The 16689-nt window shown below is 45.3% G+C and overlaps 1 protein-coding gene across 5 annotated transcripts in view; it reads right to left on the bottom strand.

The window, feature by feature from the left end:
- The window catches only part of GDPD5 (glycerophosphodiester phosphodiesterase domain containing 5), a 156009-nt gene that overhangs the window by 29248 nt on the left and 110072 nt on the right, over positions 1–16689 (bottom strand). For all 5 annotated transcript variants that reach the window (XM_068691458.1, XM_068691706.1, XM_068691536.1 and 2 more), the window contains 5 exons: positions 10461–10554; positions 9922–9981; positions 6841–6939; positions 5846–5939; positions 2094–2239 (listed from right to left, as the gene is read on the bottom strand). In XM_068691458.1, the coding sequence (XP_068547559.1) occupies positions 2094–2239; positions 5846–5939; positions 6841–6939; positions 9922–9981; positions 10461–10554 (493 nt within the window). The remainder of the gene's footprint in view (positions 1–2093; positions 2240–5845; positions 5940–6840; positions 6940–9921; positions 9982–10460; positions 10555–16689) is intronic.

Below are 16689 nucleotides of genomic sequence, written 5' to 3'. Positions count from 1 at the left end.
GACTTTTGATCTTGATATTGCCCAAGGGTGGATGTCTGTGTCCCACAGCTCAGACTCTTCTCTCAGCTATTTTCTTTTCTCCGGCTCCACTTGGCCATCTCTTCAAACACCTACATAGTAAATAGCCCTGTGAAAACCTGACTCTATTTGCAGAAATGCCTTTTGGCAAGGCTTCAGGACCATGAGCTTCCAAGCAGACATGAAGACTTGCACTATATATACTAGATGAAGCTTTTCAAAGTCAAGGTGACATTTGATAAAGTGAAAAGCTGGGCACTGATGGAAGTCCAGAAGAACATTTTGACCTCCTCTATCTGGTTCTCATCCTTCTTTTTTGCCATTCAAGGGCACAGCCAGAGCACACTCCCTACACATATGGCAAAGATAAAAGTCATGTAAGCCTACTGCCAATGCACGATGAGACGTGCAGACTGCTGTTGGAGCTTGGAGTAAGGCTTGATAGCCTCTGGTCTTGCTTCTTGCAGGTTTCAGGGCAAACCATCTGCTGGTAGCAGACAACCAGCTCTTTGTATCAGGGAATGGTGAAGGCTACATCCTGCTGAACAACACCCGGGCCACAGTTCCACACGCTGCACCAAGCAGCCTCTATCACTGCTTTTCATCAGTCTTTGCAGCCCTCTTCACCCTAACGTGCAAGAAGCTTCTTAGACGTGGTTATTCCATACTGTCAGGACTGTTTGTTGGCTCCAAGGAAGAATTTGAAGCAAAGCAAACTACCAAGTCTCTGCTAGGAATCTTGTTCCAGGTAAGGCATGCTAAGAAGTCTGCTGCTGTTTGGTGCCTTTAGATGGCTACAGGGGGCTGCATAGGTCTAGAAACCCTACAGGAAGAAAGCCTAACAAATTTTTGTTGTTTCCTGCCATGCAGGAAGCATGCAGAGACCAGGTTTTCACGCAGCCTTCTGGCCTTCAAAGTTGGTACAAACTCAGCAGGATGGGAAAAAAAAGAAAAATGAAAAAAATCTGTTATGCCCAGAACTTCATTCCATCACCCACAGAAGTAATACAGTTAGAAGAGTGGTGCAAGTTGGCATTTCAAGGGGATTCTTAAAGAAAGAAATCATTAAAGAGAGAGAACTGAAATAAAATACTTTTGGTCATGGCAGGTGTTAATCTCTCCTAGGCAACTCCCAGTGCACTCTTGGATTTGGAGAGGAGCTCGAGCACAATCCAGTTTGCCAAATAGGTTTTGACAACCTGTAGAGATTTTTTTCTTTGAGTGTAAGTAGAAAAGCTAGTTGGATGCCTAGAAAGAACATTTGCAAGGCCAGTGGCAATACTGCAGTGTGCCATCTTGTATGAGATCAATTAACCAGCAGAGAGAAATGGAGGCCCAGGAACAGAAGCACACAAATTTCAGACCCAGACCAGTATATTCAAAAACCACAGGAGAGCATCATGTAAGCCCAGAGCTGTGCCCATGCCAACAAGCCCATCTTTAGCCTGGACATGACCAGAAATTTTAGAGGAGAAAGGACTACGACTTCAAGGTCTGCCCAGAGACAGGTGACTGGACTGTTTCATCACCTCCCTCTGTCTCACGATGATCTGCACTGCAAGAGTACAGTGCAGTCACGTAGGGTCAAGCACAGCTCCCTTGTTTTTTACATTTCTGCAGATTACCACATACATAAGGCATCTTGCTGGGAGTTGAATTTAATCATTACTGGTGAGGTCCTGCAAAGGACACAAAGCCCAAGCCTGAAGATCTAAAAATCACAAATTTCTGCTGCAGCTCAAGAGCCAAGCCAGCAGAGGAAAAAAATAAAATAAAGTAAAAAAAATAAGCAAACAACACCCAGACAAAGAGAAGAATCAACATACAGAGAAATGCAATGGCACAGAACCCCCTGGACAAGGCAAGGACTGTCCTTTTGCTTGTAAGGCATCCAGCACAGCCAGGCCATGCCTTGACTCTGTGTTCATGTCCTGCTATACCCACCAGAGTAATTCTAGCCAGGAGGGCTGCCTCCAAGTAACATATATATTTTCCTGAGAGCAGTCTGGAGACCACCAGGTCCAGTATCATATTTTAGGCAGGCACCACAGCACGACTAATGTGAAGCCACTCACCATCGGTGCTCCACGGTGACCTATGATGGCTGGCTTTGGGCCCAGAGCCTTCTTCTCCATGATGCAAGGGGACGAGATGGTGAGGGGGACGAGGTAAAGTGCAACTACGACCGCAAGGTATGCAGTGAACATCAGCATCTGCGAAGCTGGAGTGGAAAGAGAAAGATGGTGAGGACATTGGTCATGAACTCGTCCTACTACAAGAGCGAAGTCAAAAGACCTTCCTCCTCCTCCAGAGGGGAGACCAGTCTGCCCCTAGAACAACAGGGTCCTTGTTAAGGAAAAACAGAGTATATTATAAAAGAAAATCTCTTTGGACTAGTCAAGTTCTGTGGGAGGTTTCATTTGGTACCCAATTTTAGGTAGACCTGTGTGGAGCCAGGAGTAGGACTCGATGATCCTTATGGGTCCCTTCCATCTCAGGAGATTCTATGATTCTGTGATTTCAATTTACACTGGGGAAACAAAAATTAAACAAGCTGCTTAAAAGCCCCAGCCATACAGCCCCAAACCTGATTATTTCTAGCCCTACAGGCAGGCCAGCACCAAGTTTTGCCCTGCCTGACAGCAGGAACAGGGCACTCGCTAAATAATAGTAAATATAGTAAATTAATAAATAATAATAAAATAAATAATATCTGCAAGTCGTGGCACCAAGGTGCATTTCGCATCACCTTGTGAAATTCACCACCACCACCTGTTTCAGCCAGAGTAAAGGCACTTTAACAACTTCTGCCAGCAGAACCGAGTTCATTTGCAGTGATGTTTTACTAATTATGATGGGCACATTTGAATGAATCCCTTGGGTTGTGATGGTGCTGCACTCCCCGGGGTCTCTGCAAGCAGCTGCATTACAGACTTCTCACAGTGCCTGGGAATCTTTCAAAGGTGCTGACAGCACAACACAAGCACCCCTTGTCCACAGCAAATGCATATTCCTTACAACGAACAGCAGGCACCTTCGAACTCCCAAGATATTTAAATTTAATTGAATACACAGGTATTAAAGCAAAAGTTTCTTTTTGGTTCTCTGTTCTTTTAACATATTTTTTTAACTCCTTAAGGCTTTGGAACTTTAGGGAAAGCCTCAAAAAAAATTAAACATATATTTGTAATGAACACAAGGTAGGAAAAGGTTGTTTTTGTTGTTTTTTTTTTAAAGGGGAAGGTCAGCCCAACCCAGCTATGGTCCTGACCACAACTGATCTGGTTTCAACACACAAATCAACTTCTTTTTGAGTCCAGCATCTAACAGCCTCATTCACGCATGTTCCTACAAGCCAGGATGTAACACTAGTAACTTTGCCAGATAATTTTTCCTCCTCTCTCCGGCAGAGATGTCAATCACCCCCAGAGCACTCAAGGATCCGAATGACTTGAGTTACTGGCATCAAAACCACCAGAAGGACATAGGAGGTGATCAGGAGGTTGCTGTGCACCCTAGGAACACCACACACCAGCCAGGCTTGCTGGCAATCGGGCTGATTTTGAAAAGTCCCAGGCTGTGCAAAGAATATGGTCCCTTCCTTCATGTCACTGCAGTTTAGGGATTAAGCAGCTCAGATTCAGACCAAAGAAATGCATGGGCTTGAATTATCTCTTGATCATTGCCTGCAGGTTCAAGGAAATGATGCCCCAACATGCATCGTTATAAAAATGATCCATAAAAACTACACCCAACCGTGCATTCAGGGCAATTGAGACAATGCACACACAAAAAAATAAAATTAAATACAGACAAAGTACTTGCTGTTAACATGGGCTGCCCAGGGAAGTGGTTGAGTCACCATCCCTGGAGGTATTTAAAAGATGTTTAGATGTTGAGCTTAGTGATATGGTTTTGTGGAGGACTTGTTAGTGTTAGGTCATGGGTTGGACTAGGTGATCATGGAGGTCTCTTCCAACCTAAATGATTCTGTGATTCTGTAACTTGGCAATTAGATAGTCTGTTTGGAAGAAGGTCCCCTGGTGACCACCCAAGCTAAGCAAGCAGGACAGATCTCCCATTTTGTGCAACATGAAAGTCCCAATGACAGTTTTTGATGCAAGCCTTCTTTCTCTACTCCTCCTGCTTTGAGTTCACTGTTCTTTATCTGACCTCAGAAACAAGCTTTGAGAACAACCTGCAATTATTTTATTTGTTAAACCACTAGAGTCATTCAAGAAGTATTAATTCTGCAGGTCTGAAAAAACACCTAGATGTTAATTTTTTAATTCAGAAGACTAAAAGGGGGGGGGGGGGGGGGGGGGCAATTTACTCAAGGGAAAAAAAAAAAGCCAAATGCCAGAGTATCAGATGCCTCAAAGGAAGAACAAGAACATACTGTTGCGGCAATGACTCTAGCTGCACCAATTATTTCCAAAAGGTTATTATTGAGTGAAATACTATTTTCCCATTATAAGGAGCTGTATGTTCTCAGAGATTTCACTTTTTTTTCAACACCACCATGTCAAACATATCTGCACCAAGAAGTACGTGAACTCATCCGTATATTTTTCACAAGTAAAATGACCCTGAAAGAAACAGGGAGTTTTAAGAGCCAATGATACAGGTGAGATGCATGGTCTTCTTTCAAAAATTAAAAAAGAAATCAGGAACAGAAGAAGAGAAGCAAAACAGCTTCCTAACCTATATATTAAAATAATTCAGGGAATGCAACTGCAAGAGGAAAGGTGCGAAGAATTTAGGAGCACATGCAGTCTCTGCTCTAGGTACAACCACAAATCCTCGCCCAACTGGCAGCCTAATTACATGCTAGGAAGTATTTAAGAAGAACCAGGTTCAGCTCTTTTGGCATATTTATAAATTAAGGCAGAACAATTCTTTCTTTGAGAGGTCTCTCTGGATATCAAAATCTTTCAATCTCCAGTCACCATCTCCAGACATCACTTCCTCATGCTGAACACCCACTTCTTGGAAGCCTTTCACAAGTGCTGCCAAATCCTTCCAGGGCTTGTATTTTCCTACAGGTTAAATACCAATTAAAATCATTGTTCTGCAGCTGGCACAAGTGTCTGAGGACATCCACAGACACCCTTAGGAAAAAAAAACCCTGCAGGTACAGAAGGAGCAAATCATTTCCCGGGAAAACCTGAAGGAACAGCCCAGGCTTGGGAGAGCCCCTGGCGATGAGGTGGGGAAGGGGAAATCAGAAGAACTTGTTTCAGTGGATGGGCTCATCAACCAGAAGAGCTGGGTTAAGCATGACCTTCAACATCTCACACGTTTCAGAAGCACCTAACCACCAGGGGGTCAGATCTCTGCTCAGCTAGTGAGGCTTTCAAGCAGAAATGTAGAATCAGAAAGGCTGGAAAAGACCTTCAAGTTCATCTGGTCCAACCATCCTCCTACCAGTGTCACCCACTAAACCACGTAGAACATTGCACGTTGTCTGGAGAGGATGCAATTATGTATTGTAATGCGGATTAGGGGAAGTCTAGGTGCTTTTATTCATTGCATTGTTGAGAACGGTCCTTTCACCTCCAACTGGGCTGTTGCTCCAACAGCTAAGCATCAGCTATGGGATCTGGGTGCATTCCCAGACCAGCTTCAGCCTGGTTCCTCTGTGAACATCCACCTCAAGCCAAGCTGGAGGTTGCTGACCCCCTTGGAAGGGAACCTGGAGGGACCAGCCCTGGCTTCTGCTGGCTGGATTCACCACCATGACAGCCACCCACCAGCCCCTGACCACCACACAAGGACAGAAGTGATCTATACAGAGTGAAAGATGAGATGCCCAGTAGGTACTCACTGGCTTTCTCCGTTCGTGCAAACTGCCCCGCTATCAACCACGACAGGGCTGTGACCGCCGCAAGCGCTCCTATGTGCAGGAAAGGGGCTGTGGCCTGCAGGACACGAGAATAGGAGAAAAAAAAATGATTAAACATCCCAAAACCCTCCAAATTCACTCATCTTGCAGGCTCCGTAGGACATCAGATGATTCCATTTTGAGTTGGATTTTGCAATAGTTCTGCTTCAGTCTAGTGCATCTGTTTTGGATCTCTTCTTCCAAATCCCACTGTTGCCTTTAGCACTCAAACCACTAGGAAGAAAATGGAGGAAAGTTCTAACCCCCATTCTATGGAAAGAGCTCACCCCATAATATCTCAAAATATATTTGATATAGGCCCCCTTAAACACCACACCATTTTAGGTAAGGCTCTTGGTGCCAACTGAGTTTTAAATTTCATGTTGTCCAACTGAATGTGTTGGACTGGACTTCGCCATGGAGCATCATCATGAGAGAAAGTTTGAGATAGGCCCTCTGAGTCATGCTTCTGCTCTCCAACTGCCTGCCTATATCTTTAAAAAGCAAGGAAAAAAAGGGAAACGCTTCTGAGAAATGTTAGTCACTTGCGTGAAGGCTATTTTTCCCCCCATATTTGCATACTACCAAATAAGAAGCAGTAATCACCAGTAAAACCTCAAGCCTTTCATGGGCAAAATATTTTTCATATAACTTCTTGAGGAAGAGAAAAGAAGGAAGAGAGAGCGAGTCTATCAAGAAATTCATTTCTTAACTATTTTCCTCTAAACAGCCCTGCAGCATACCACAAGTCTTTCTTAAAAAAAAAAAAAAAAAAAAAAAAAAAAGGAATCAAGCACACAATTTCCATTATTTTTTAGATATATATATACACTTATACACAGGGCAAAAATAAATCCAGGGAACACTCCCACGGTGCTGGGAGTTGTTTTTGATCACTTTTGTCCCTACCCAAAGAAGCATCCCTGCACGCAACTTACTTGCAGTGAAATAAATACCATCTCCCATTCGTCGTCCCAAAGCTGTGCTATCGATGACATGGTCACCACGGTAGTTATCAAGGTCGTCATCAGGCCAATCTGCAGCAAATGTGAGAGTATTTACTTACTGGAGTCTTCGTATTGTTATTATAACAGTTTTACAGATAGAGAAATGGAAAAAAAAACTTTTTGCATGTAACATATGGCAGTTTAAATAGAGAGTGGGCTCTGCCAGAGTCCTGTGGGCCTGTGATGCACCAGTGCTATGGGGGGTTGCTGGATTTCACCCATCTTGCCTCTCCAACAGTTCCTTTCATGAATAAACCTTGGACACTCCAGGCAGACAACGAAAATTGCCCTTCAGCAAAGGGTGAACGTGCACAGGCAAGGCTGTGCATCCCCATCACCAAGTGGTCATCCCTGCGATGGTTCAGCACAACTTTGTGCATGGACGTGACTTCACTTGGGTTTGAAATGGAAAGAGGTGTGCGGTCAGCATCCAAACCGCATTGACAGAGCAGGGATAACAGATAATACAGCATGAGAAGAGGCTCTGGATGATGCAGTGGCTGAGCTGAAATGGCAGGATGAGCCCCAGTCCATCAGCAACCTCCCCTAGCCCCCTCCCTGCCATCTCCACGTGGAAACACTTAGAAGTCTGAGCGGAGCCATCAAAAAGGAAACGTCGCCTCCATTCTGAAGGTAAAAAGTTCACCACAATCTGCCTCAGAAATAACTCCTCCCGTAAAGATCCGAGGGACTAAATCTGGGCTGTCTGTCAAAAAATAGTTCAGCATCCTCCGCCTCTCCGTCTGGTATCTCAGCCTCTGCTGTGCTGCGTGCCTGCTGGATCCAAAGGATGCTGCTGCTCTGCCTCCCTGTCCCACGCACTGTCTACATCTGAAATCCGTGCAGGAGACTCAGGCAGAAAAGGCCAGCTGATACACAGCAATGAATTGATCATCTAGTTCATACAGGACATCTCTAGGTTAATTTCAGGTTTTCTTAATATCCTAGACAAATAAACACCCCGCATCCTCAAACATGTACAGAAATCAGCTTGGTACATAAGGACAGGAATTCTCTTAGCAGTTTAGCACTCCTGCCATTCCTCTCCTGGCTTCCCCCAGAGATCTGCCAACAGCACGGTAGGTGTCCATGGGACAGCAGTGCTTTACCCTCAGCCTCCACCTTCGGGGGAACACGAGCCAAGCACATGGGTCCATGAGATCTGGCTGCTCCCCACTGAAAAGGGCTCACAAACCAAAACACTGCTTGCAAACCACGTACTACCCATCTCTGAGTGTACTTGCCCATTTAAAAGACACTCCCAGCTCCCTACAGAGCCACACTATTTCAAGAGTTCTCCTCACTAAGGGCTCCGAGTAACCAAAGCACAAAGCAATGCAAAAACAATTGTATTTTGCCATGGGGCTTGTATGCAACAGTCATTCTGCTCCCCAATCCTGCAGTCAGACCTCTGGGCCCTCTGCCACAGCCTAACACCAGCACACAACACGATCCAGTCTACTTTTCATCCATTTTTATCCCCCAAAGCTGAACTTCCAACTCAGTGGCAAATAAAAAAAATTTGCCAACTAGATTTTGCCCACAGGATTTCCTCAGAACACACCAAATTGCCCATGATGTTGCTGCCCTGAGCAGCACAGTGCTGTCAGACCACAAGTCCATCTCCATTTCATCATCTTCTCCCGTCAGCTCTGATTTATCACTTCTTACCCTCCCCTGTGCAGCTCCAGCTCATCCTACAATCCTCAGCTCTTTTTGCAGGAGCACAGGAGAAAGTTGGAAGGAATCGTGCTGTCTGCACATATCGGCCTTTCCCACCCACTTTAATTTGGTTTTGAAGGTATTTCAGCATGGCTACAGGGAGAATATTAACTTATTCCAGCCTCTTGTCTCTCCCTTCCTGGAAATCTCAATGAAGGTGGTGTGGGGAAGGGAAGAGTGACAGAGCAAGATGCCTTAATTGTTCTGAAAGGTGTTTTATTTTTCAGAGGAAGGGAAGGAAGGGTGGGTTTCTGTAGGCAAGAACTGATGCATCTCCAACACATTCCTCTTCTGGACTTGCTCATCCAAGCCCACCAGCCACCTGGAGCGTGTCTGAAAATACCGTCTCCCCCAACGAGGAAACATATGTTAGACTCAAGGATCAACAACTTATTTTCCAGCACCAGTCAGACGGCCTCCGCCCCCTCTTTGCAGCGCATCTTTCCCTCCTGAGGAAGCACCATTTCTATCATTTCTAAATCAATTTAAAAAAATAAAAATAAAGAGGGAGGGGATGTCTGTGCTCTCCCTGTCCAAGGGGAGGGTACATCTGCTCATGCTCCGATCCTGCAAGACCTTTCATATGCAGAACTGGTTTCAGGAGGAGCTGCGTATTGGCAGATTGAGGACAGGTCCCTTAATTACCTATTAGCAAATTGCCAGTTACAATTTAATCCTGCCAAGCCATTTTCTTTGGCACTGCCTCTCTCTGCAGCTTGCTAGCAACCCTTCCTCTCCCCTTCTGTGTTCCAAACACCAGATCTGTATCTTCTCTTACATTTCTCAGAAATCTTTTTCAAACTGATTTAAATGCAAATTGGGACCTCCTTGGGTTTCAGCAAGCTCCAACCTGCGCATTGTGCACCCTCAGCCCTAACACCTACATCATATCCAAAGCTGTTCCTCAGTCATTGGCTCCAACCACATCCTGAACAGCTCCACATCCAGCCAGCCTCTCCTCTAGGGCTGGGTTCAGCACAGAAAGGAACATAAAAGGTTCAAAGTAGACCAAAGCCAGGTTGCCCTAATGAAACAGCTGTTCTCAATCTCCAAAAGCAGGCCCTCCATCAACAGGGACCCCAAAGCATTTCCCCAAGCATGGAAAAAAAATCCTTGTCCCCAGGCTTTAATTGACACTGCTGCATAATTTTCTCAGTCCTCCAAGACGGGGACAAGCACCACAGACATCTAAATACTATCATTTTTCCCCAAAACGTGACAGTGAGTACCCCATTCAGCACCCTCATCGTTGAGACCCTGCTTGCTTTTGAGCTTGGAAGATCCATTTACCTTGTGAAGCCAGTGCAGGTTCATCTGCTGTCCCACAGCTATGTGACATAGTGCTAGTATCTGGAAAGAAGAACACAAGAGTCAGACACCAGCACGTCAAGGCCATTCAGTGCTGGCAGATGCAGGAATACACCACCCACCCCCAAAATACAGCCAAATGAGCTCGGTCAGAAAGCAGGGTTGGGGTGGGGATGGTCCAGTGGGCAGCACCCAGATCCTCCTAAATGGAAAGGATGGGGATGAAGAGACTTCGACCTCCAAGAGGCATGGAGTTGCAGAGTCTGGTCCATGGGTGCACACAGCTCCTGGAAATCCCACATGGGACAAGGCTGTTCCAGGGTGTCTAACTTTGCACTTAATCAGCTGGAGTCATAGACCACACATTTTTCACTTTATTTTACGCAACTGAAGGCTGAGAGAAAGAGGAGAGAGAAATCCCTTCCAAAAGAAAAATTGCTCGAGTTGTAGGTAGGGTGAGAAGCTTGTGCCCTTTTTTAAAAACAAATGCAAAGACCTTCAGCAAATGGTGTTGTACTCACCAATAACACTGTAATGTACGTAAAGCCAGCAGCAGTCGTTACAAGTATTGGAATGGACCAGTCACTCCAATATCCCATTCGGTTATATAAAAACCTGAAAGTTAAATATGAAATAGAGATTAAGCGACTCAACGACATAGCAACTCCACTAGGATTAGAGAAGTCTGTAGAAAATGGGCCTTTCAGCTTCTACTGCACGGATAGGCAGCAAAAAAAGCACAAACCATTCTGAAAAGTAAAACAAAAAAGCAGCTTTTGTGCTTTGATCCCTCGTGGGAAATTAACTCTGCAAAGAGGAATCCGACAATTATATCAAACACAGCAACATTGTTACTCTGGGAAAAAAAAAAAAAAAAAAAAAAACATACAGGATGAGTTTTCAGAAAAATATTCCCTATAAACAAGAGAAAAGTATCCTTATATTTGCTGTTGTTTGCCTAAACAATAGGTCCAAAGCTGTCCCATGTGTTCACAAAGTAATAAACACAATATAGAGATGGTATCAAGGACAGGGAAAGAAAAGTCTTGCTGCACTTAACTGTGCTTTGTACTCAAGGCACTAACTCTTTGCAGAGGGATAAGGTGATGGAACAAATTGGATCTTCTGTGTGTATTGGAGACAGTGCCTTTTATTCCAGTGGTCTGGAGAGAAAGTCCAATCCTGCAAGAGTGGAGATGGTCAAGAAGTGGGCTTGGGGCTTCCCAAAATGAGGCTGGAAGAGGATCCACATCCTTCTGACCTTCTCCAACCAACTCAAGAGTCTGTCCGCCAAGCCTGAAGGATGCCATGGGGATTTTTGGCCCACCGAGTTCTCTTGTCCCAGCCCTTCTGGTTACCTTAAAGCTAAGTAAGAGACGGGTCACTTGATTGCTCCGTGATCCAACCATTCCAAGAGACAGCCACAGGACTGGACCCAGCACTCCAGGTGCAGCCTCAGCAGTGCTGAGCATAGGGGAAGGATCACCTCCCTCGACCTGCTGGCAATACTTTGCCTCATGCAGCCAAGAATACTGTTAACTTTCTTCACAGCAAGAGCACATGGCTTCCTCGTGTTCATCTTGGTGTCCACCAGGGCTCTTAAATCCTTTTCTGCATCCTACAGGTCTATCTCCAAAGCATTTATCTCCAAAACAGCTTCTCTGGTTCTTCTAGACCAACACTCACAAGCAAATTTCCTTCAGTTCTCCTGAGAACACACAGAAGACTTGCCATCTCATTGAGGTGTAGCAGAACAAAAAACAGGGGCCATATTTTTTTCCAGAACTAAAACCAGAGAAGCCCATGCTTGTTCCCTGCTGCTGGAATTGCAGTGCTCAAACCCTACCAGCTCTCAGCTACTTGTCAGGCTTTGTTCTCCTGCTGAAGCTGATTTTTGTCCTCTCCTCTCCTGCATTCACCCAGGCACCCTCTCTGTTCTCAGTTATCAGGTTTCCCAACCCTGTACTTCAGAGGGCAGATCTGGCTCAGCAGCCTGCCTCTCTCCATCACGTTCACGGAGCCACAGCACAAGAAGAGCTTTGTGAACGGGAGCATCAGGTGAAGCAGTCCATTACTGGCAGCACTGCCAGAGACAGTCCCTTGTGCCCGGCAGTGGGTCTCAAATGTCAAATTTGCATTTAAATAGCAATACACTTCCCAGTAAAGCTATCCTGGAGATGGACTGGAGAGTCATTAAAGCACATTACAGCAAAGCCGTAGCAAAACTCAAGACAGACTCAGTCCTGTACTGTCCCTGCCCTAGAAGACTGTCCAGAAAAGCTGATGTAAATACAGCCCCAGGGAACAGCATCCTCCCCAAAACAGAGGTGCCCCTTCTTCCCCATCCCTACCTCCCAGACAAAAGCTGGTATAACCAACAGGATTTTGGGGTGCAAAGGCTTTTGAGAACTCTTCAGATCCCTATGCGCTACTGATAATACAAATATAGCACATGCATGTTTCCATGCTACTCCAGACACATGCCAAAATTGGTGCTTCTGTCAGTGTCCAAAAGGACCCCCTTCTCCTCCCCAAAAAACAGACAAGAAGGCAAAGCAGCTGAGACAGAGCTCAAAGAACCTGAGCAGGAGCTGTCAAAAAGCTGAAACGAACACCATAGGGATTAGTTTTTAAAAACAGCATCCCCAGAGCTGACGTGACCCTCAGTCTCATGCACTACAGCGTTTAAAAGAGGAGACAGACACCATGCAGCTGTAGCTACACTTCAGTGAGGCCTGGAGGAAGGAGGCAGAAAAAAAAACTCTTAAAAGAGCATCCTTATGAATCACAAAGAACAAAATCTGTTTTTTTCAAAAAAAATCATGTTTTGGGATGCTTTTGCAGGTTTTTCTTGAAGCATCACCTTTCCACCACAGCAGGCCAGATACTTGCAGGATCCTCAGTCTTCCTTTTATTTCGTGCACCAACGTCATCTAGGGCCACCATGGAGTCCTATACATTCAATCGGGCTCCCATTAAAATAAGCAGAGAACATCCCAAAAGTAGCTAGGTCCCACTGCACCAGCAGAGAGGCAGCCAAATCCCAGAACACTTCTTGAAACTTCTGAGAGTTCAAGTCTGACCTGGACTAAAGTGTTTTCCAGTGAATTTTTTAGAAAAAGACATCACTAGGTTGACTGGATTTGTGTTAATTACCTCCATGTAAATCCCTGTATTAAGTGATTCCATAACACAGTAGGTACTGGGCTTCCCCAATATGTGAAAACTGAGAGCTCATGAACTGGCCAAGACTTTTTTGTTAGAACAAACTACAAATGCTGCACACAAGCAGCTCAAAGATCCAACCTCCTCCACAGCTCCCTTCCCATCACTAAAAATTTTGCATCATTCATCAGCCACAAACTCTGGCCTGATGACTTCCCCAGTTTGTTGTATCGAGAAAAAAAAAGCTCCCACAAAGGATCTGCAGAGCAAATCTTTGGGCTAGACAAACACAATCTATGTTCAGGTTCTGCTCTAGGAGTCCAAGGAAAAAAAATAATAATAAGGTTCCTGTGCATTCTTTGCTCATGCCAGCACTAGCACTTTCCTTAGCTCAGCTTCAGTACATTTTGAATTTTGCTCTGATGCCCCATCAAAGTGGCCTTCAGGTCTTCGCTTGATGTGCAAATGACTGTTTTAAAATGCTGTTTCCATGGTAGTCACAAACCAGATGAGCCATCTCCAGAACTAAAGAAGGGGAAAAAAAATTGCTAAATTTATAGTTTTGCTCTAGAGGAAATACAGCCAGGTTCACAAGTTACAGCACCTTCTGCATCCCTCGTTAATGAAGGTCAAGAGTTTTGTCGCAGTATGTAGGCTTTGACCTTGCACAGATCTGAAGTATAATGCAACAAAATGTTGACACAAAAAAAGGAAATGCCCAAAGCAAAAAAAAAAAAATTAACAGATTTTACTCTCCATTTAAGAGACACAAAGGGCTTTCACTGACAAAGACCTCATTGCATATTCAGGCAGCAAACCTCACAGAAAAAGGTTAAAAGCCTGCAGCAATACATGCCAGGCTATAATTTTACCTTGTCTTTCTCCAAAGCCCATTTCAATCCCAGAATAGTCCCTTAAGTCTCTACAAGCTTAAAGGCCAAGTACACACATTTATGTAGGTAAACCCTACCACTACCACGATTTAATTAAGAGGTCAATTCGGTTTCTACTTAGGCAGGTGCATCCACTACAGAACCCTGGCTGCGTGGCCTGAACTTCAGGCAGACTTTGCTATGGTCACTTGTAGGTTCCTGCTTCCTCTTAATTTATCCCTATAAACATGCTCAGCAGCATTTAGCAATGCCTTGCACATGTGGGCTAAGAAATGAAGAACTTCTTAATGAATCCAGGTTTCAAGTGTCATTTCAGCCCAACAAACTGAGAGGATAGCACGCTGAGAAGGATGCTGAGGTTATGGAGGACATAAGGTTGTGGGAGCCAACAGGGTACCTCAGTTGTAGGTCAACCCATACATCAGGCTGCGTTAAGAGGAAAGGGATCAGCAGACCATGGAAAGTTGCTCTCCCATCTACCCAACACCAGTGAGGTGCCACCAGCACCACCCTGTCCTGGTTGGGGCCTCCCAGTTCAAGGAGGATGTTGGAGGAGGTCCAACAGAGAGCTACCAAACCAAGGTGGAGAGGCACCTGGGAAACAAAGCTTCCTAGGAAAGCTTGAGGAAGCTGAACTTCTTTAGTCTCACAGAAAAGAGGTTAATAGATGATCTAATTGCTGCCTACGCTGACAGACAGCAGCGAAGATGATGAAACCAATCTCTTCGCAGTGTCACACTGTCACAATGGGAAACGGCCCTTGGAGGTTTAGGCTGGAAAACCTCCTCACAGCAGGTGGTGTGGAGCTGGAACAAGTCCCAGAGATGGAAGTTTTCATCCTTGGGGTTTCAGGAGGACTTCACAGTCAACCTGGCTTAGTACCGGTGACAGTCCTACTTCAAGGGCTGGCTGGACATGTTCCTTCACCTGCCGTGATGAGGCAGGCCAAGGAGGCTCAGTGGTATTATCTGTACACAATGTGAGGAAGGACAGCTCATGAGGATGAGCTTCACGAGGCAGGCCTGAGCTCAGCAGCTCATCACACCAATATGAAGGCAATTTCTTGTCCCAGGGTCTCCATGGAGCCTGTCACCACCTCAGTGTGCTAGACACCACACGAGAACTATGTTTGCCCCAAAGAGCCCTTCTTACATAATTATAAAAATACGTAAATATGAAAAGGATTTTAAGATATTTGAATGCATCCAGAGGAGGGCATGTGATTGAGAAGAGGCTGGGTTGTCCAGTTTGGAGAAAAGGAGGCTGAGAGGTGGCCTCATTGCTCTGTAATTCCCAGAGGAGATGAAGCAGAGAGGGAGGTGCAGGCCTCTGCTCCCTGGTCACCAAGAACAGGACACATGGGAACAGCCCAAAGTTGCACCAGAGAGGGTCAGACAATGTATGGAATTTTTTTTTTACCATTAGGGTGGTCAGACAGAGACTTAGGGAGGTGGTTGCTGCCCCAAGCCTGTCAGTGTTTAAAATAATAATGAGGATAATGCCCTCAGTAATGTGCTCTAACTTTTGGTTAGCCCTGAAGTGGTCAGGCAGTTGGACTCGATCTTTTAGGTCCTTTCCAAATGAACCATTCTATTCTGTACCAGTCAGGGAGAGTTCATGGCTTGTAAATAGATCTTGGAGCAGAGAGGGAGGCAATAGGGAAACGTTCTTTTAACATTGACCCCAGAAGTGATAGCCATATCCAGTCAGCAACAGGCTCACAGCTCTGCCGGGACCGAAATGGTGCTTTTATCTCTTCTGTGTGTCCCATCTGGCTGGGAACTTTCCCCTAATTACCATCATCTTTTAATGGAGCCCACCCATCTGTGTGGGGAGGGAAGGGGGCAGGCTCAGCCTGCACGGACCCACAGTGGAAATTGTTTCCTCTCTCCCTGCAACTGACGTAGCTGCAATTAAAACCTCACCCCGTTACCATCCTCCCCTTCCAGCCTTTCTGCAGCATTTCAGGCTGTTGTTAAGAAACCCTGCTGTTCTCCTCAACCTCTGGTGCCAGCACATGGAGCAGGGGTCTAATTGGGGTTACAGTGCATGCAAAGTACTGACCCATTTTCAGCACTGAATGGCAATGCTTGAACGGACAGATGTAGCCCTGTTATTTGGCATCCAGAGAGATTTTTCCATGGCTCTTGTGCACATAGTTTTTGCTTTTCCAGTGCTGTCAACCCAGAAGTGCTTCCAGTGCCCTGTGCATACTGGTTGCATGGTAAGTAAAATGCACCAAAGCCCAAATACCTCTTTTGCATACGGAGCAGCCTTCCACATCTCCTCCTGTCCCCACATTAATATTTAGGAACCCAAAACTTCGCAGCACCACAGCTTCATTGTCCACTCACAGCATTTCCAGGGCATTCATCATCTTTACATGATTTTGTAGACCTTTCTCAACTTCGAATTAAAACCAATTTGGCTTTGTACTAGAGCAGAACAGGAGCGTTCGCATCCTGAAGGTATAAGCTGAAAGGGGACTAGCAAAATAGCCATAAAAATGAAAAAATAATCAAGCATTTTCTTCGTGTTCTTGTTAGAAACAGCAAGAGCAGAAGTGATTGGATTCGGTTCCGAGTGTTGGTCTGAGCAAAGAAAAAACACTCTCCTGGGAGGAGAGAGTTCACATCATTAAGTTAGTAAACATTCTCCCTCACAGAACTCTAGTATCTAAAGCAGGCAGTTT

Source organism: Anas acuta, chromosome 1 (genome assembly GCF_963932015.1).
Source record: "Anas acuta chromosome 1, bAnaAcu1.1, whole genome shotgun sequence".
In the NCBI taxonomy this organism is placed as follows: Eukaryota; Metazoa; Chordata; class Aves; order Anseriformes; family Anatidae; genus Anas; species Anas acuta.
This window is presented reverse-complemented; position numbering and strand designations above follow the sequence as displayed.